Consider the following 20,246-nt stretch of genomic DNA (forward strand, 5'->3'; position numbering starts at 1 on the left):
GATCTGGAGCAAGTCGAGGCTGAAGTGCTTCTCCCACATCTCTTGTCTAGACGAGGGACTGAGAGTTGCTTTCAAATGCGAGGCGTGATGCATTTGGGCCCCCAGTGCAGGCATGTGGAAGGCCGCAACTTATTACGGGCCATTTAGGCAGTGCTGGCGAGTGAGCTGGGACAGGGCAGACCTCCAGAGGGCTCCAGACCTCCCTGTGCCTTATCCCGGTAGGCCTGGGGTGCGACAACCTTGCAAGGCGGGCCCACGCTGCTGTGCCTATAGTGAGAGGTCTCGAGGCGTGGCCTGAGGGCGGGTGCAGCAGTCTCCCTGCTGGGTGGGGCTGGAATCCACCCTGAGGTCGCAGGTTCCCACCGGGTCTGCCAAATCCAGTTCGCACCACAGCCAAGAGGTTAATCTCTGCCCGTCTTTACTTTCTGTCCAAGTCTCTGCTCTTTGTCAGTGGAACCAATCTGTTTTCTTTAAAGCAACACACACAGCAATAAATACCAGGGTTCTTTTTCTTTTTTAAATTTTCTTCTCTTCTCTTCTCTTCTCTTCTCTTCTCTTCTCTTCTCTTCTCTTCTCTTCTTTTTCTTTCCCTTTCCTTTTCTTCTCTCTGAGACCCAGTTCACAAGAGCTCAGACCTCGTGGCTGACTCATGGGACCAAAGCACTTGCTGGGGGTGGGTGGGCGGTGTTTGATCGATGGCTTTCCAAAGTGGCTGGCTGTGGTTTGGGTGCATTGCATGTGGAAGACGTCTGTTTGCTGTTTCTAATCAGGGGAGAAGAATCGAGAACCGGGCAGGGTCTGCTGTTTGTCTGGGACATTGTCTTGCTTGAAGCCTCCCGTCTTTTTTAGAATTTATGTGCTGTCAGACCAACATTCTTGGGCACAGGGCTTTAAAGGCTGTACGGAAGGGGAGATGCAAGTTTTGGGCGGTGTAGAAATGTAATAAAATAAATAAATACATAAATTTGAGCCAGGGGTTCTCCAGTGTGGGTCCCTACGTGTTGTCCAAGGACAGCTCTTCTCACCCCAGCCGCAGTGGCCCAGAGTGGCTCCTCCCGGTTGCCCTGCAACATCTGGGGACCCGCATCTGGGCACCTCTGCATCAAGAACATAAAGAGCAGCTCCGTGGGCTCAGACCATAGGACCAGTGGTTCCCTCTCACAGAGATTCCCAGATGTTGTGGACTACAACTCCCATCAACCCCAAGCCAAAGCCATTGCAGCTGGGAATTCTGGGAGTTGTAGTCTACAACATCTGGGAGTCCCTGTGAGAGGGGACCATGCACATGATCCCGCCCCTCGTCCCCCCAGTGGCTAGCCAGATAACTGGCCACAGCCCTGGCCCTCCGGAGCATCCTGCCTCTCTCTTTTGCCACCAGGGCCAGTAACACCACCCTACGCTCTGTGAATCTATCCAGGGCCTCGTGGTGGTTCTCATTAAGGGACTGCGAGAGGTAGTGTGGCACAGTGGTCAGGGTTATACTAGGCCTGGGAGACTCAAGTGCAAATCCCCGCAGCTGTGAATTTGGGCCCGTTGTGGTCTCTGGGCCTGATCCAGCTCACATGGTGGTAGTTGTACAGATAAGCTGGGGGAGGTGGGGAGAATCCTGTTGGCCTCCCTAAGCTTCTTATAGGAGTAGCAGGCTAGGCATGCAATGAAACTGACGCTGGCATGGAATTCTGCCTCTCACCCTCCCTTTTTCTCTTAACTCCCCAGATTCCCAATCCTCTCTTTGACCTGGCCGGAATAACATGCGGACACTTCCTCGTCCCCTTCTGGACTTTCTTTGGGGCCACCCTGATCGGAAAAGCAATAATCAAGATGCACATCCAGGTAATTTCGCCGGCCACCACTGCTTGCGTCCCTCGGGGCAGGGGACCTGACTTCTCTGTGGTAAAATGGAGGCCAATAAAAGCAACTTGCCCTTGTCCGCCGCGAATCTACCCGCCCTACCTGCTGCTTCCCAGCTCTGTGAAAGGCTCTTTCCTGGCGGTCTCATTGCTGCCCGCCGTGGCTGAGAAACAGCGATTCTTAACCCCTGGAGCGAAGCCATTGGACGTCATAGCTCCCTGTTAGGGTCGGCATTGATTACTAATCCATTACAAAACAGTTCAAAAGGTGCTACGATCCATCAAGTGGCAAGTCCCCCAGCTTGCAGCGGGGAGGCGAGAAGACCGCCGCAGTCTCTGACAACTCTGAAATCCTAAGAGGTCTTCAAGGGCAGCCCCCCACACAGGGCATTGTAGTAATCTAACCAGCGTTCTCTCTCGTGTGTGTTTTTTCCCCATCTGTGTGCGGAATGAATTTTGTTCTGGGTGGCAGTATCAAGGCAGTGTGTTCACACCTGCATTCAGAATGGGGCCTTCCTGATCCAACCTGAGTGGGATCTAAAATGAACTGAGTGGACCTCCAAAAACTTGTGAGCGCACGCGCGCGCGCCTTAAAGGGAACACTGAATCTAACCTAGAGGTTACCAGTGCACGGCTAGCAAGGGAAGAAGAGGTGGCCACGCGGGTTACACTCAACCTGCAGGTTTGTGCTCCTGTCGCCCAAAGGCAACTCCCACCCCCGCCGCAAAGTAAAGCTGTCATGTAGACTTCCAAAGCGACTCACTGAACGGGTGCTCAGGCCTGCCAGGCGCTCTCTCCGCACAAGGTGGTTAGACCCCTTTCTCATTTCCTCTGACTCAATCAGAAAAAGGTGCTGCACAGTCAGAATGAATGTGCCTTTTTTGGTCGCAGATGTGATCACTCATTTCCGTCTTGCTCCGAGGATGGCCTTCGTCGGACAGGAAGGGTTGTGAGGAGTGGGGGGGGAGGGCACCCCCCACTGCATGGATTTAAGAAAAGGTGGGTGGGGTTTATTCACTTGAGCCCCGTTTGTGAAGTGCAAAGGGACTTGGGTCCATGGAGCAGGCTTCTGCCACAACCAGGGTCACGAGGCCGTTCAGCCGGAGGGCTGAAGTGGAGCTGCCCTGTTCTGCATCCCCCAGGGAGGCTCCCTGCTAACTGGAAGAGGCATCCCCTCCCATGTGGGAGAGGAGAGGCCCTGCCGTCGTCAGGAGAGCCCTTCCCAGCCAGCCTCTCTTATAAAGACCTGTCTCCCTTCCTTTGCTGCTGGGTGGATCGTAGCACCTTTTTCGGTGCCTTTTAATGGATTAGTAACCAGTGCAGCACTGCAGCCTTGACTCCCCCTTATTATAAGGCGGGGAGCTGTTCTCAGGAGGGACGGAGGGCTGATCTTGTGGTAGGGAGCATGAATGGTCTTTTTTGCTAAGGGCTTTGCATTTGGATGGGCGACTACATGTGAGCACTGTAAGACCTTCCCCTGTTCAGGGATGGGGCCATAACTTAGTGGCAGAACCCCGGCTTTGCACGCAGGAGGTCCCAGGTTCACTCCTCGGCAGCATCTCCAGGCAGGCCTGGGAAAGACTCTCCTGCCTACCTTCTTGGGGAGCCGCTGCCAGTCAGTGCAGGCCAAGGGTCTGATTCAGTAGGGGGCTGGGCCAGATCTGTTAGGCCGTAGCTCTTTGTGGACCCAATTCTAGGATGTTGCCCAGAATTCTCTCTGGGGTGAATAGCCCCCCGGCAGGAAGGGTTCTCTGAGGAGAAGAGGCCAAAGATGGAGCAGGATCTTGGAGGACGTGCTGTTCTGTGGGGTTTGGGTGTCTGTGTGTAGACACTGTCATTTATCATGATCTGCGGTTTAGGGGGAAATGCTTTTTTGCCCAGAGAATTCAGCACCGGATAAATCTCCCGCTTGTCATAGGTGTGTGTGTGTGTGTTTTTTTCCAAGCCGCCGGGAACTTGCTTTGTGTTTTTCCAAGCACATCGTGTGTGTTGATTTCCTGTTGCAGTCGAGGATTTTCGGAACTGTCGCCGTCCTAGAAGATTTACAGCTAAATCCCTTCTCCACCAACATGCCCCCCCCCCACAATCCCAGACAGGAAGCCTCTGGGCCCACCACAGTCCGTTTCACTGCTGCGTTTAATTGGCCTTTTAATCTGCACCACAAAATCAAGTTTACGCACTGTGCCTGTCCCTCCCACCCACCCCACACTCCATTTAGTATGCCACTTCTCATCAAAAGTTTGACTCTTGACGGAAAGAAATAACACTCCACTTACTGCCACCCCACTCCTGAACTGTAACTTGTGAATCCTGGCAAGCGGGCTGCTTGCACGTGGTGGCCAGGACCCTAGGCACTGAGGAGCATTTATTTATTGGAGTCCTTCATATCCCAGTGTTGTGGCGAGGCAGCTTCTAGAAGCAGGGTCAGCAGCGTCACCGGGGATCGTGGCTGCAGAGCATCGCCCAGCGAAAAGAACAAAAACAGCAGCCAGGAAGTGGAAAATGGGGATCTTTTTGGTCACTAGAAGGCCTGAGGGAATGAAACTAGGACTGAGGCTAGCAGTGTTCCCTCTAACAGGGATTCCCAGATGTTGTTGACTACCATTCCCATAATGACCAAGAAGCAAAAGCCATTGCTGCTGGGGATTTTGGGAGTTCTAGTCAACAACAACATCTGGGAATCCGGGATGCCCACTGGAGGGGGAGGATGCCCCCTCGCAGCTTTTCTGCCCCATTTGCCACCCATCCAAATGTAAACCAGGGCAGACCCTGCTGAGCAAGGGAACCATTCATGCTCACTACCACAAGGCCAGAGGAGATGCTCTCCCAGTGAAGGGTTCAGATGTGGCCACTGCTGAGCTCAGCTTGGCCACGAGACCCTGTCGTTTGGGCAGCTGCAGACTAATGGGGCGACCCCTCTGGAAAAGCAGGAGAGGCAGGCGGGTTGCATTGGATACAGGCGGGTTGCATTGGATTGCATCGGAGACAGGCAGATTGTTCGGATGCATCGCTTGGGCTCCCCTTCTGGCTACGTATCTCTCTGACTGGTGTTTTCCTCCTTACAGAAACTCTTTGTGATTATAACCTTCAGCAAACACATCGTGGAACAGATGGTCTCTCTAATTGGGTGAGTAGCTTTTGAGCTGCTGGATCAGCAGTGTCGACATCAGCGATGTCGTTGCCAATGCAGAAGGCGCTCTCTATGGCAGCCCCCGTGGCCATGCCCCCCCCCCCGCCGCCGTAACCGCCAGAGAAGCCGAGAAGTGTCGGTGCTCCATCCCTGTGGGTCCCCCCTCCACTACACCCCTGGCCGAATGCCTCGACGTGTGAAGCAGAAAAGTGCTGCCACCAAAACCCTCCTCCTGTGCCCACAGGGTGCAGGGCACCCGAACGGCACCATCCCTGGGGAGAGACCCAGGGCCCAATGCAGACTGGGGTCTATGGACTGCCTGCCGTCACCGACTTGGCTTCTGCTAGTCGGGGAGAGGCCGGGAACTTTCCAGGGCCCTGAAGCCATCAGAGCATCAGGGAGCTGGTGGAAGGCCTTCTAAGCGCCCATAATGCCCATGCAAAAGCCATTGCTGCTGGGGATTCTGGGAGTTGTAGTCCACAACATCTGGGAATCCCTGTTAGAGGTGGCACTGAGCAGGGAGGGAGGGAGGGGGAGCCCTCCTTCTCCCCTGGGCTCCATGGGAGCTGGAAACAGACCAGGGAGGAGAGAGGAGATTCCGTCCAGGGCAGAAGCTTTGAGTGGAAGAACCAGGGGAAGAGGAAGCCGCTCCAGCAGAGCATCCCTTCCACTCCATGCAGAGTGGGATCCGGCCCCGCCCTGGCCACCAAACAATGAGCAGTGTGGCCTAGTGGCTTGAGCAACCAAACCAGGGAAGAGCTGTTGACGGCTACAAAGCCCCCCACCCCACCCACAAGGGAAGGGACTGGGGCGGGAATGTGGACACTGTGCGGAAATTTCGAAGGAGCAGCCGTCGGCAAGATGGGGAGGTGGCTGTTCTGGCTGCTCCCAGCATGTTGTTCTTTCATGGGAGGAACTTGCTCATTTTCCTGGATAAAGCATCCCTGTTCTAGAGGTGTTGCCGGGGGGGGGGGGGGGAGATGAGTATTTTTCGCCTGGTCCCAGCTGAGCGAGGAAATGATTCAGACTTGTTTCAAAACGAAGAATGTATTGACTCTTATGGGCAGGAAATTGAGCAAGGGTGCAGATAACCGGTGTGCCATTATTGTTATTCTGAAATATCTCTGGGCCCATGTCCTGTGTCGGCTGCCCCCCATGTTGGGAAGTGGGGGGAAGGTGCACAGAATCAGCACATGGGGAGGGGTGTCCTTTTGTAAATGTGTTGACCAGGAAGCCGTAGGGCGTGACCTTGCATAAGCCATCAAGGTGACCTTGCATCAAGGAATTGGGACTTTTAATTAAGAGTCATGCCACACCCTCCCTGATGCTTCAGTTGGGATGTCTGTTGGTTTTCCACGTGCATTTTGCGTATTTGCTTTTCAAGAAGAGCAGAAGACTCTGCTACGGTTCTTTTGAGCCGGGTTCCTCTTGGGGAACTCCCAGGCCTGGCAGTGGGGACGCCTGGAATTCACCCACAAAGTGAAGGAGTCAAACCAGATTCAACATTAGGGCTCCTGTCCGGTTCAGAGTCGTCATCATTTCTGAACTCTCCAGGTCAGGCACGGCCTTTTCAAAGGGGTTCAGTAACCTGTTCAGATGCTCTGAACCAGTTTGGATCCATCTGGGGCCAGTTCGCGAAGCACACCATTGCTTGCAGTGTGCAACTGTTGAACCTTAGGACCAAAGGCTTGTTATTTTTACAGTGTTCATGTTTGAAACTTGAAAGCATTTTTTACAAGCATGCATAGGACAGGATAAAAACCAGGGAAATAGAAATTAACCGCAGAGTAGGAAGCAGAGTCCCTGATGATCGGAAAGGCTTTACCATGTTCTCCTGATGAAGGCTTGGGGGGTGGTGGGGACGGCATTGAAAAGCTGGTGTGTGCAGTGTCTGTCTGCTGTTTTCTTTCCACCTCTGCGATCTCTATGCCCCCTTTCCTTTCTGCTTTATCCCTTCTCTTTCCCTTTTTCTTTCTTTTTTAAAAAAAGTGTTTTTAAAACAAGATTAAATAGTGGCAGTGCCCCCAGAGTGACCCATTTTAGGTTCTTTTGGGATTGGTGCTCTTAGCAGTATTGTTTGCTCAGCATGTAGCTTGATAGAGCAAATACCCAGGATTTACACACTTGATTTGTTCGGGGGAGCGGGAGGGGTGGGGTCTTGTCTTGAAGATACTTGTCAGGATTGGAATGTCTGGAAGTATGTAAACTTGACCCGGGGGGGGGGGCGCGACTTAAAGAAGCCGGAGCATCTGAAGCGTTGGGACAAACCTGATTCCGTGTCGTTGCTGAAAAGAAAACAAAGAGAGCATCTGTTAATCCATGTTTATGAATGATTGTTCTTGATGCGGGCGTCACTCGGCGTGGTTTGGGTCTCGCTACCTTCGGGCAGGGCTGGCGCGCTCTGCTGTCACGGAGAGGTTCTCAGATGCAGAGATTTCGGGAGCGGGCTGGACAGCCTTCTCCCCCACCCTGGTTCCCCAGCCTTGGAGAGAGGGTTTTTGGTTGGGTTGGGGTTTTTTTGGTACGTCTCTTTGTGCCTTTGCAAAGCTGGTGCTGGATTCAGCGCTTTCTTAGACTGTTGATGTCAGGGCTCAAAAATGTTCTCAGGAGAGAGGAAGATTTTTGGAATGTCCTGATAGCTTTGACTTAAAAAATTCTTTCCCCCTCTAAGTGCGGTCTCCAGCATTACCTCATCAGTTTCTCTCCAGGGTAGCCTATTAAAACATGTGTAACCGCTACTAGAGTTGGAGCGGCTTCGTCATTCGCAAACGCAAACCAGAGATGTCTCTCCCCAGTCCTTGAACCTGGTGGCTGCATGAATTTCAGTTCATTTGAGTTTTGGACACGGCTTGGGCACCGTCCAGTCAGAGCGAAGCACTTCTGTGCCCTGTGGACTGCAGTGTGCTTTTCCAAGCATGCTTTGAGTTCGGCCGGTGCTTGCCTTGCTCCCTCAGAAGTCAATACAACTGGAAAGTGCTTCACTCTCTCTGGGTTGTGCTCTGAATTTGGGTTATTCCGGGGGAGATGTAGCCATCCACTCACAGAGGGAATGTAGGCAGCTGCCATTAACTGAGTTGGACCCTTGGTCCCTCTAGCTCAGGATTGTCTACCCAGACTGGCAGCCGCTTCTCCGAGGTTGCAGGCAGGAGTCTCTCTGTCTCTTAAGCCCTAGCTTGGAGACGTATTTATTTCTTTTATTTATTTATTTTACATATTTGTATACCGCCCAAAATGCAAGTCCCGTGAGATGCCGGAGAGGGAACTTGGAACCTAGATGCTCTTCCTCCCAGAGCGGCTCCATCCCTTCAGGGGAATCTCTTCCAGTGCTCACACATCAAGTCTCCCATTCGTATACAACCAGGGCAGACCCTGCTTAGCTATGGGGACAAGTCCTGCTCGCTACCACAAGACCAGCTCTCCTCGAGGAGAGAAAGAGAGAGAAAAACACCACCGAAAATCTATATGGAGCACCAGTACAGTGCTCCCCCCCCGCCCCGCCCCGCCAACCCAACAGAGTTTTCCAAGCTGTATTCCTTCGAAGCATTTCGTACGTACCATTTCTAGAGCAGTGTTTGAACTCTTCCCCGGCATTATCCTGGAAGTCATCCTCACGCCAACTCTGGAAGGCAGAGGCTCCCCATCTTGGCCCAGCCACAGTGGCCGCTGGGGTAAGGGCAGTCCTAGACCCACATCATCTGGGGACCCAAGGCTGGGAACCCCTCCTGCCAGGCCAATGTTACGATCCCCATATGGCAGCCAGGGTGAGCGGAGAGGCGAGCGTGAAATGTCCCTTTTGCTAAGCAGGGTCCCCCTAGGTTTGCAGGTGGATGGGAGACAGCATGGGGGAGCTCTGTAAGAGACTCCCCTTGAGGAGATGGGGCTGTAGCCCAGTGATCGAGCCCCTGCTTGGCATGCAGAAGGTCCCAGGTTCCATCCCTAGCAGCATCTCCAGGTAGGGCTGAGAGAGACCCCCTACCTGAAACTTTGGAGAGCTGTTGCCAGTCAGAGTGGGCGATGCTGAGCTAGAGGGACCAAGGGTCGGACTCGGGGCAAATCCCGATTCAGGCAGCATCCTATGTTCCTCCGTGAGACAGAGTTCTTTCTCTCCCCCCCCCCGCGCCACCCCAAAGCCCAGTTGAGGGTGGGGTGGGGTCGGGTGGGGATTCTTCTCAGGGCCAGACATTTTAGAGCTTTCCTTGTATGAAATTAAGCGTACTTGGCTGCAGGCCACTCGAAATGTGTCCCGTGACCTCTGCTCCTTTCTGGCTGCCTGCCACCCCACCTGCTCGCTGGAGGAGGGAGGATTCCGTCAGGAAGCTGGTGATGAATGGAAGGCGTTTTATCCTGCGCCTTTTTGTTTAATAGCCAGGCAGATTTAATTGGTGTCCATGTTTCTTGTTATCTTTATCTTTATTTTGGGCGGGGGGCCTGTTTAACCTTTGGCGACATGACTGTGTATAAAAGCACAAAAGCACCTTTTCAACGCAATTCATGTTTGGCTGGGGAGGGGTGGTGTTTCCCCACGTGCCCCAGGAAGCTCCTGGCAAGAGCGCGTTTCTCAAAGTCGAACGTCTGCTCGTGTTGGGCAGGCTGCACCCTGCCGGATTCTTCTTCTTCTTCTTCTTCTTCTTCTTCTTCTTCTTCTTCTTCCTCTCTCCGTTGCCTGACAGTTAATGAGCTTCTGGTGTTCTGTCCTCCCGAGGCAGAGGGAAACGTTCCCCACGACAGCGTTCCAGAATTCCACAGGGGTGAATTTCAAGCCCCTTGTCACAAGCTGTGAAGTGGTATTCAGCGGCGGGGAGCCCCCAAAGTCGCTCCACACCAAGTTGATTTTTATCCCCCAGTTTGTGTCTCTGTGTAGCTGTCCTGGGTTTGAGGAAAGGTCCAGCTGCCTCCAGACCTTGGGCCACTCGGTGGCTAAAACTCGGTAAAGGTAAAGGTGTGCCGTCAAGTTGATTCTGACTCCTGGCGCCCGCAGAGCCCTGTGGTTTCCTTTGGTAGAATCCAGGAGGGGTTGGCCATGGCCTCCTCCCACGCAGTATGAGCTGATGCCTTTCAGCACCTTCCAATATCACTGCTGCCCAATATAGTACCAGTGGGGGTTCGAAGCGGCCACCTTCTGCTTGTTAGTCAAGCATTTCCCCGCTGTGCCGTGCTGAACCATTTTCTTGCAGCATCCGACCCGTAGGCAAGGCCACAGTTCCCCCGCCCTGTGCAGCCACTCAGAAATCTAGAGCCGCTTGGGGGGGTGTGGCCACATCCAGCTACCCGGAGACTTGGGAGCTCTGCTCTGTGTGCTTCCACTGCAGGCAGGATGCCCGCTTGCCCTGCGCCCCATTCACACGCCTGTGTACATCACTCTTGGGATGACTTCTTGCGTGCGTGAAAGAGCCACAGGATTCGTCGGTGCCCCCTGCAGAGAGGCGCCAGTGTGTGGTAGCGAGCGAAGAGTCAGCCAGGAACCCTCCCCCCAGCACAGAAGTTACCAGAGGCATGGACTCACTTGGAGTAACTGAAAGCTGGGTGGTCTAAGGCAGGGTTTCTTAACCTTGGGGCCCCCAGATGTTGTGGGACTCCAACTCCCAGAATCCTCAGCCACAGAGGCCATGTCTGGGGATTCTGGGAGTTGGAGTCCAACAACATCTGGGGGCCCAAGGTTAAGCAACCCTGGTCTAAGCAATCTGGGTGAGATGCTTAAAATCGGGGCGAAACCCAGAATTTGGGGGGGGGGCGTGGCGACTCTACCCTGGGGGGAGTGCCGGTGGCCAAGTGGCCCAGAGCCTCCCTCTGGAAGGAGCCCGGCTCTGTCTCCTGGCTGCAGCTGTTTACAGCCGCCTCCTGGGCTGAGTGAGTCACCAGGTGCCCAGCCTGTCCCTGTGTGGATGGGGAGCGGCAGGGAAACGGGCAGCGGTTTTAAAGACTGCAAGGATCTTTTATCATTACAGGAAATGGCAGCTCATTAAAAAGGGCTGGCCGTGAAGGGAGGGATGGTCTGCTTCAAGATTCATGCAACCCAGGTGGAAGGAGTGGGAGGAGAGAGGTGGGTCTTTGAGAGCGGGGCGGAAATGTCCCAGCGCCCTGGCTTCGGGCTGCCCGGTTCTGTTGTGCGTTTTCCCAGAAGGAACCTGTTTGGCGGGTCTGGAGGAGGATGCCTTTGAACGGATCCGGGTTGTGCCCAGAAATTCCCCTATTTGCCTTTGAAAGGCCCTGCAGGGGTTCCTTCTTTGCCCTTGAAATTCCCTGCAGGGATTAAAAAATTCTAGATGCGATAAGATAGGAAATTGACCAGTCATTTCTGAGTTGTATATGTTTCTCAAAATTATTTGTGCGCAGCAAAAGGCTGACCGCGGGACATGGTGTCCCTCCCCAACGGAGCTGTGTGGCCCTGTTTGGAAGGGAGAACAGCCTGCACTGCGTTGGGCAGCGTGGACCAGAGCGACTGTCCCTCCCTTAAGGGCAAGGAGAGCCGTTCAGGCCGCGCTGCCAATGCAGCACGGGCCGATCTCTCTCCTACATGAGGCCGCGTGGCCCCGTTTGGGAAGGAGATCGATCGGCCCTGCTGCGTTGGCGGCATAGCGCGGGCCAATTTTGGCTCTAAACGGGGCCGTTCTTTTATCGAGTCTTTGTGCGGAGTTGTTAAAACAGCCCGGGATGGCATTGGGCCTGCTTTTGGCATGGGGGTGGGGGGAAAGAGGCCTTGGGAAAAGAAGCACCACGTTTGCAGCAGGATTGGGTTGCTTGTGCAGCAGAAGGGAAGCAGGTGCTACGGCAGACGTGGGGCACAGGAGCCCTCCTCCGCTTCACTCTCTCCCCCACAGTGCCTCGGGGTGGAGAGCTGGTCTTGTAGGAGCAAGCATGAGTGGTCCCCTTTGCGAACCAGAGTCTGCCCTGGTTTGCATTTGAATGGGAGACTACATGTGTGAGCACTGCAAGATATCCCCCTCGGGATGGAGCCGCTCTGGGAAGAACAGAAGGTTCCAAGTTCCCTCCCTGGCAGCATCTCCGAGATAGGGCAGAGAGAGACTCCTGCCTGCAGCCTTGGAGAAGCCGCTGCCCATCTGGGTTGACCATCCTCAGCTAGCTGAACCAAGGGTCTGACTCAGTAAATGGCAGCTCCCTATGTTCCTCTGCTCAGCAAGGCACCCTCTGGCCCTGCCTTGCTGTTACGGGGCAGAGAAAGAGAAGGGGGACCCCCAGGCTTCTGGGTTCCACAGGGTAAGCTCCACAGTTGCCATGACCTCCCATTCCCGCCACGGCCTCCTCTTGGTACGAGGGCAGCGTGGCAGAGCGGAGCAGCAAATGGCCCCCTCTCCCGCAACTGTATCTTGAGGTAGACTGCCTCTGAACATGGAGTCTCCATTGGCCAGCATGACTGAGGGCCAAGGAGAGATCTCTCCTCCGTTAATGTACCTCACCCCCTGTTGAGGCGCCTTAGCTGGTGGCTTTCGCCTCTGAAGGCAGCGAGGTCTGTGTGGGCATCGTGACGCACCTGCATTCTTGCTGGTTTCTTTGGCCCATCTTTCCCCTCCGTTCTACACCCAGGCGGCATGATTCACAAGAGCACGTTCAAAATACAGAGACTTTTTGAGCGAGCCTGAAATGACCCACCAATACCTGCCTTTTGGGAAACCTGGATGGTGTTGTCGTCGGTAGACCAGACTCTTCTCTTCTGGCCGTCCCCCCTTCAGGGCGGCCTTTCTCGGCGCCATTTCCAAGGGACTGTGTTCTCCCAGCCCTCCCATCTCCAGCAGTATGGCTCAAATTCTCTCGTCGTTCACGGTGAGCCTCTTTTGAACCCGTTTCTTAACCATAAAAGCAAAAGCGACATCCCTCTGCGTAATCAGCCACGCACAGCATTTCTGTAGCGTAGGCTCCATCCTTGGCGTCTGTGATCAGCCAGGCTGAGGGGATTCCTGGGGGAAGATCCCTGGCAGTCCTGACCTACCATCCAATGTGACCGAACTTGAACAGTTCTGTATGGAGGAGTGGGCAAATATTGCTCCGTCTAGATGTGCAAGGTTGATAGAGAAGTATCCCAACAGACTCAAGGCTGTTATTAAAGCAAAAGGTGGTTCAACAAAATATTGACATGGGGGGGGCGTGATCCTTTTTCAATCTCAGTAATTCTTGTTTTTTATTTCTGACACTTTTTCTGGACTGTAATTGTGATGTTTTTCAGTTGGATGTTATAGGTTGCATTGGATAAGTACAGCTGGTGAAGGGAATTTTCTTTGTGTTTTCATTTCAGGATGTAAGGGAACCAGAATTTAAGGTCTATCAAAGGGGGTGATTCTTTCCTATACCCACTGTGTGTGTGTATGTGTGTATATATATATATATATAGAGAGAGAGAGAGAGAGAGAGAGAGAGAGAGCTTCTGTGGTCACCAGGAATCAACACCGACTCAACAGCACAACTTTACCTTTTAGTAAGCAGTAGCCATAATCCAACACAGATAAGAAGGCTTAAACCAATTTATTTCAATTGCTTCAGTATACATGATTTGGTGTTGAATTGGGTTGCAGTGCTTCACATTTCTGAACATTTATTTGTTCAATGTCTATACCGCCCTTCCAAAAATGGCTCAGAGCGGTTTACACAGAGAAATGAACAAATAAAATTGATCATTAAAGGTTCCCCACTGAACTCTTAGCCGTGCTTACACATGGATGGATCATTCCCTTGGTTTTCTTAGGATGGTAAACTTGATAAACTTGACATAAACTTGATAAACTTGACATAATGTTTTTTTAGATTAAAATATAAAAAAGAATATTTTAATCATAAAATTTTTCCTCCAGTTTGACATTTGTCAAAAGTGATTTCTAGTATATAGCGGTGATTGAGTTTTGTTACAGAATACATGCATTTAAAAATGATTGAATGATCATTAAAAAAAACCATTTTTATGATTTTATTTTAATCATAAAAATAATGATTAAATGATCACAGCCTTTCACCGGGATATCTAGTTGTCACTGAATTCATTCCAACATGAAGTTTGAGGTGAATTTGGTAGCTTTAAAAAAAACACCCAAGCCTTATCTGGCAGTATTAATTTTGATAAGATAAGAAGAATTCCTTAGGAGGGTTTTGAACAGTCCCATTCTTAACAACTTGCCACGATATCCCAGCACCAGGGTTTTAAGAGAAGGCTCTTTGCCTCATTTCCAGAGTGAGGCTCCCTGAATAATGTTTTATGAATGGCATTTTATTTCTCTTCATTTGCTTTGAAGTTAAAAATGATTTGTTGACCAAGAGATGCTGAGATTTTTTTTTAACTGGATGTCTAAGAGCCCCAGGTAGAAAGTAGGGGCCGTTTCTTCCTCTGCCGACTTTAATCCAGAGGGTTCTCTCCTGAGCCCCAGAGTGCCTTTGCTTCCAGAAACCCTGAACTCTGTTGTCGCTCCTCAGCATGTGCTTCTTGCGCATGGTTGCTGAGGTCGTTGTAGAAGTTGTAGCTCTTGATGTAGTTTCCAAAACAGTGGCCTTTGCCACACTAAGGCAAAACCTCTCTAGCATTACTTGGGGTGATACAAATACAAGAACCCCGCTTTGAAACCATCTACCCATTGAGTTTTGAAAATAAATTATAAATAATAAAATGAATAAAACATCCTGAAACTCTTGCTCAAACGTTTTTGTTTGGTTTGTGTGTTAAACAAACCTCGTCGTTTAACAGTGGAAAAATCATTTCAGCTGCTGTAGCTTTTTCTGTGGCATCCCAAACTTCAATAATTAATTAATAATCTAAACTATAATGCCCAGCAGGAGTTAGAAGTAACCAACCTGTGTGAACAGAAGGCCCAGCTTTGTCATTTCTAAAAAAGTTCTTTTCATCGATATTAAAAATGTATGATGCACATTTCCAAGACAAGCTGTAAGTTTAAATAGATAAGACTGTTGTGTAATTTCAGAACCAGTCCCCAAAAGGCCACAAAATCACTAAGATTTATACTGAGCAATGGATTTACAAGGTTGTCATTCTGGACTGCTGTTCTGTTCCGGGAAAAAGAATATAAAAGGCTGAGAACAACCCAGATGCATCAGAAAGGAACCTTCCCATCTTGAAGGCTGTAAGCTTTGATCAGCAATTAATCTTTAATTGCCAATGGATGGATTTAGTCCGGCAATTAAAAGAGTTGATCCACTCTGGCTAGTCTTTTCAGTTCTCTGTCTAAGCAGTTCTAATTTTTAGGTTTCTACAGCAAAAGAGTACCTTTCGAAAGCTTCTTTCTCTCTCGGTCTTCTGTGTCATCTGAAAACTGAACCCGAGTGCGATTTTCCTGAAAGCCGTGACTCGCTTTGCTGTGCGAGTCATCCTGGAAAAGTGACTTGCTTTGGTGTGCGAGTCATCCTCGGGAGCTAAGGGGGTGATCGGTCTGGTTTGCAACTTTTTAAGCAGCTTGGGAAAGCTGACAGAACGCTTTTTCTTAGTTAATAGACCCATTCTCTTGACAAATCTGCTTTTAAAAGAGAAAGCTCCAAAGCCGGTCCCTGGTTTGAACTGTCAACAGTCCCTGAAAAACCATTTTTTGGGAAAGATTCTCTTTGTGGAATGAAACCAGTTCGACTTTTCAAGCACTGGTCCAGGACAAACTGGGAACCCGCTTGGGGGCTGACTGTTTTTCTTTGAAAGAGCTGTTTCCGTGACAGGTCTGGATCTACATTGAGGGGTGCTTGAGCTGGGTTTCCCAAAGGATCCATGGGGCCACGTTGGACAGGCAAGAAGGGAAGAGAGAAATTGGTCTTTGTACTTAAAAACGTGTGACTTCATCATTAAAAGAGCACTGATAAAGTACGGACATTTTAGGGGTGTTTCTTAAAGCCTTCGCCACACACACCCCAAAAGAAAAGCTGGAGCCCCAGTAGTGGGAAGCAATCTCTTGACCATTAGGAGGAGTGATGCTTTCAGCCGCCACCCAAAGGGAGAGCAATTCATTCAGCGTTGCCTTTGTTAGTTGCTTTTTGCTGGTGCTTTTTATTAAAAGACCCTTCCGTGGTTTTAACAGAGCAAGGAACACCTCAGGGGTTGCCGCCTTCTTCTGGGGGTCTCCGGGTTGAGTGCCTGGCCCGCCATCCCCTGCCCTTTAGCCTCACAACGACCCTGCCAGGTGTGTGACACGGACAGATAATGTCCGGCCCGAGGCCTCCCTCCCCAGAGTGTAGGGAGCTTGGTGGTGGAGGGAGATTTGAACCCGGTCTCCCCAGTCCAAGCCCAAGACACGTGCTGGGCCAGGGGCCTTGAGCTGACTGCCATGCTGAGCCCAGGGACGTAGCTGTGATTGAGCGGGTGGATTCAAAGAACCCGGGGCCCCCGGCTCCTGAGGGCCAGCTCCACCCCTCCCTATTTTCTCACTCTGAGGGGCCGCCAGGGAAAGAGGTGAAGACGGGCCCCCTTTCCCCTAGCTGTGCCCCTGGCTTGAGCCCCTCACCTCTGGGGGGGGGGGAGAAAAGTGTGTGTGTGTCCCCCCCGAATTCTTAACTAGCCCCAGGCTTTAGTCTTGCTTGGTGGTGTTGAGGGGGTGCAGGGGACACCTTGCTTTGGCGTGGGGAGGGGTGAGTGGTGGGCAACAGGGGACCACCCAAAAGCCTGTGAGTGGGTCCGGACATTGGGTGGCTCTTTTGCAGTGGGGCGTAAGTACTGTGGAGGGCTCCCCACCCACCCACCCCTCCTCTTGCCCCCGGGTCAAGGTGTGTGCAGTCCACTGAGTTCCTCTGCAGAGTCATCGGTGGCCGTAAAGCCTGCATGATTCAGAAGGCAGGTCCACAGCTCCTCCTTTGTTCCCTTCTTGTTCATCATCCACTTTCTTTTCTTCCCTTGGTCTAGTTAGGGTTGTTTGTTTTTTCTTCTTCCCTCCCTCTCTCCCCCCCCCCCCTTCCCTTTCCCCTTCTCTTTTATTGCCTGGCTTCTGGTGGGAGGTGGCTCTGAGCTCCTGGGCGAATGCATTCTTCTCTGGACAAGGGGATGACGCAGGAATTGCCCTAATAAGGACTTGGTTGGAGGCTGGGCCCGCCCCCGGAGAGCCAGGGAGGGGGGGCGCTTCTTTTTAAAACTGGGGCGAATGACACAAGCCCAAGTCATTTCCTTACTAATCGGTTCAAACCAGTTCTTGCAGGAACCCCGGCTGATAAATGGCTGGGCTTCTGAGAAGGGCCTCCACTCCTCCTGTGCCAGGACACTGCCCTCCTCCTCCTCTTCCTCCTCCTCGGGCTTCTCCTGCTCTCAGCTGAGGCCTGCCCTGAAGGAAGTACAGCTGCTGCTGCTGCTGGCATCTCACCTCTGCCTCTGCTGCTCCCAACTCCAGCTCAGGCTGCCAGAGAGCCTCTTGCTTAGGAGGCTGCCTGCCCCCTACCCTTGCTCTTTCCCTCCCTCCCTCCCTCCCTTCCTCTCCACTCTCTCTCTCCACGTGCCTCCACTTTAAGGGGGTCATTTTCGCGGATGCGGGTGGGTCTGTGTGTGTGTGTGTGGTTTGGCTTTGCGTTTTTAAACAGATCCTCCTCCTCATGTTCTTTCTTCCCCACCCCACCCCCCCTTTCCTCCCCGCAATGTTCTCTCTTGCTCACTGGGGCAAACCCGGGCCGCAGCGCCGTCCCCACTGTGGGCCCTTCTCTCCAGAAGCCCTTTCAAGAGTATTTGGAAGCTCAGCGGATGAAGCTGCATCACAAAGTGGACGGAGCACCCCAGGTAAGCCGGTTTGGCTTCTCCCCTTCCCTGCTCCCCTCTTTGAAGGATTCCCTCTGCCGCTCCCATCCCAGAGACCCTGCAGCCTCCCTGGATAGCCGGCAGGGCTCTGCAGTGCCCCCCTGGACCCGGAAACGGAGTCTCCGCCTTGCTCTGAATGGGGCTGGGCTTGGGAATGTCCTTAGCCTCCCCAGCCAGAGAACAGGACCGTTTCCCCCTGATTCTCCCGCTTCCGTCTCCTTGAGGGTGCTTCCAAAGCCGCAGACGCATTTCATGCCCCCCCGGCTGTCTCAAAGGCCGGGCGGGCGCGGGAGACTCTGAACAGTTGCAGGGTCCAAGCGCAGTAATTGGCTAAGAACGAAATCCCCAAGTGGGGCTCTCCTCATGGCGTGCCTGCTCCCTGCGATCCCGCCATTGCCCTCCGCCCGGGCGTGTGAAGAGTCTTCCGTCCGCAGGACGGGAAGAGGCCGCCGGCTTCTCTGCAGCCCTTTTTCCTGCCCTGCATAAGAAAGGTGGGCAGATCCAGGAAATCCGGCTGCAGGCGCTGGGTGCTGCCGCCCTCCTTCGGCCAAGCGCTGCTCTCGCCCGCTGGCAGACGTCTCAGGCGGAGCCCGCTTTCTGCTGAGTCAGTTTCTGCTTGCACAGCCGAAAGGGGAAGCAGGCAGAAGCAGCAGCCCCCAGACCCTCACGGGGGCGGGCTCTTCTTCCCCCAAACCCTTGCCAGCCGGCAGCGGCAGCCACTGCTGCCCGCTGGGCTTGAATGTGTTGAATGGTCCAGAGGGTGGCCTCTTGGCATGGGTGCCAGTCAGAGCGCGGGAGGAGGAGGCGGCAGCAGCAGTGCGCTCACTCGGAATCCACCCCTTCCGCACAAGCAGCGAGCCTGGAAACGCTCTTCTGCCAAGCTGGGGAGGGAGAGCGCCCGCCAGGGTTTGGCACTGGCTTCTGTTTCCGAGGGAGCACGTGTGTTTCCGAGGAATGGCTTCAAGGGCTTCCAAGACCCATTCTGAAGAACACCGGGCATTCCTCGGAAGCTTGCTGGGGATTCCTCATCCTCCGTGAGAGGAGCCGTCCCAGCCAGCACGTTCCCTCCCAAAGGCTGCCTGCCGCCTTCTCCTGCCAAGCACAGCTGCGGGGGCTCTCCGTTCCCGCGGGGTACCCCTCTCCGGCCCCCGTCTGAACCAAGGAAAGGGCAGCTTGGGATACCGCCCAGGACTCCGGAAACACACCGGGCTTCTGTGGCAGGTGGGACGGCGGGAGCGGGGGAAGCCCGCTAGGACGAGGGCCTCTGAAGTTCAAGGTGCTGGAAGGAGGGCGAGGGAGGATGCCTTGGGGGTGCATTCTAACTAACCTGCATCTCCCCCACCCCACCCCTTTTTCTTTTCTCCTTCTGTTCCTGCAGGGTGAAAACTGGCTGTCGTGGATGTTTGAAAAGTTAGTCATTGTCATGGTCTGCTATTTCATCCTGTCCATTATTAACTCCATGGCCCAAAGTTACTCCAAGCGCCTCCAGCAGCGGATGCACTCGGAGGAGAAAACCAAATGAGTGGGGTGTGGAGCGGGAGGGGGACCAGTCGACCAGCCTCTCCTTTAAAACCGGCATTATTTGAAAAAGGCGGGGAGGGAGCGGGAAGAGAGAACTCTCATCCTGGGTCTTTTCTTTCTTTCTGTCTTTCTTTCTTTTTTGAAGTAACTTTCCATTAGTAGATGATTCTCGTTGACTCCCGTTTTGTACATCAAAGGTAAATTACATGCTCTTGTTTAAATTTTGTCCCGGTCGAACGTACCAGGGGGTGTTAAAGCTCTTGTTTTAACATAGGTGCTTTCCATAATTTCCTTTCGAAACCACTGATTTTAACAAGTAGCACAACTCCGGACTCTCCTCGATAACGGGCGGCCCGCCAGCCATTCGGTTTTCCTTTCTGAGGTGGGCAGGTTCGCCCTTTCCCCCCTGTGATCTCCAGGTCCTCCCGAACCTTCCCTGAGTAGGTCTTAGATGGACTCACTCACAGACATGCCCCCCCCTCCCACGAAGGCCTCCATTTCATTCTCAGGGGTGGGGCTCAGGCAGCAGCGCCGTTTTTAAACTTCAGAATGGCAGTGAGCTAAGAGGCGGGTGCCGTCCAACTGCTGGAGTACTGGTGTTTTGATTTGGTGTTTCTTTTTAAATTCTGTATATTTAGAATGATGATGATGATGAAACGATAACCAACGAACATAAAATCACCTTGGATCATTCTAGGCCTTCTTGTCTCGGTCTTTTAAAGCAGTTCCTCGTCTTCTTCAGGGACTTCCTGTTCCTGTTCTTTGGTTTCACTACCACGTTTATTCCCACTGTGGTCTATTGAATGCTTCCTCGGGTCCTTTGGGGTCTTTTGTCCTTGGATTCCCACCCTCAGAGCTTTCCTGCGAATGAAACAGAAAGCATGAGTTGTGACACAGTTCAATCAGTTTTATTTATCTTAAATAAAGTATCCCAGTGTGGCATCATTCGGAGATGCATACAAGAAGATTGTAACTGGAATAAGCAGCCTTCAAATATATCTTCAATGTGCTGGTTGTTTTTTTTTTTAATGTTGACTCA

The 20,246-nt window shown here is 52.6% G+C and overlaps 1 protein-coding gene across 2 annotated transcripts in view; it reads left to right on the forward strand.

Moving 5' to 3' along the window:
* Nucleotides 1–19,900, forward strand: part of VMP1 (vacuole membrane protein 1) — a 64,570-nt gene extending 44,670 nt beyond the window's left edge. For both annotated transcript variants that reach the window (XM_053274844.1, XM_053274845.1), the window contains 4 exons: nucleotides 1,717–1,833; nucleotides 4,916–4,977; nucleotides 17,569–17,668; nucleotides 19,065–19,900. In XM_053274844.1, coding sequence (XP_053130819.1) covers nucleotides 1,717–1,833; nucleotides 4,916–4,977; nucleotides 17,569–17,668; nucleotides 19,065–19,208 — 423 coding nt within the window. In that variant the 3' untranslated portion in view covers nucleotides 19,209–19,900. The remainder of the gene's footprint in view (nucleotides 1–1,716; nucleotides 1,834–4,915; nucleotides 4,978–17,568; nucleotides 17,669–19,064) is intronic.
* Nucleotides 19,901–20,246: the final 346 nt, after the last annotated feature.

This window comes from Hemicordylus capensis, chromosome 12 (genome assembly GCF_027244095.1).
Source record: "Hemicordylus capensis ecotype Gifberg chromosome 12, rHemCap1.1.pri, whole genome shotgun sequence".
NCBI classification, from domain to species: domain Eukaryota; kingdom Metazoa; phylum Chordata; class Lepidosauria; order Squamata; family Cordylidae; genus Hemicordylus; species Hemicordylus capensis.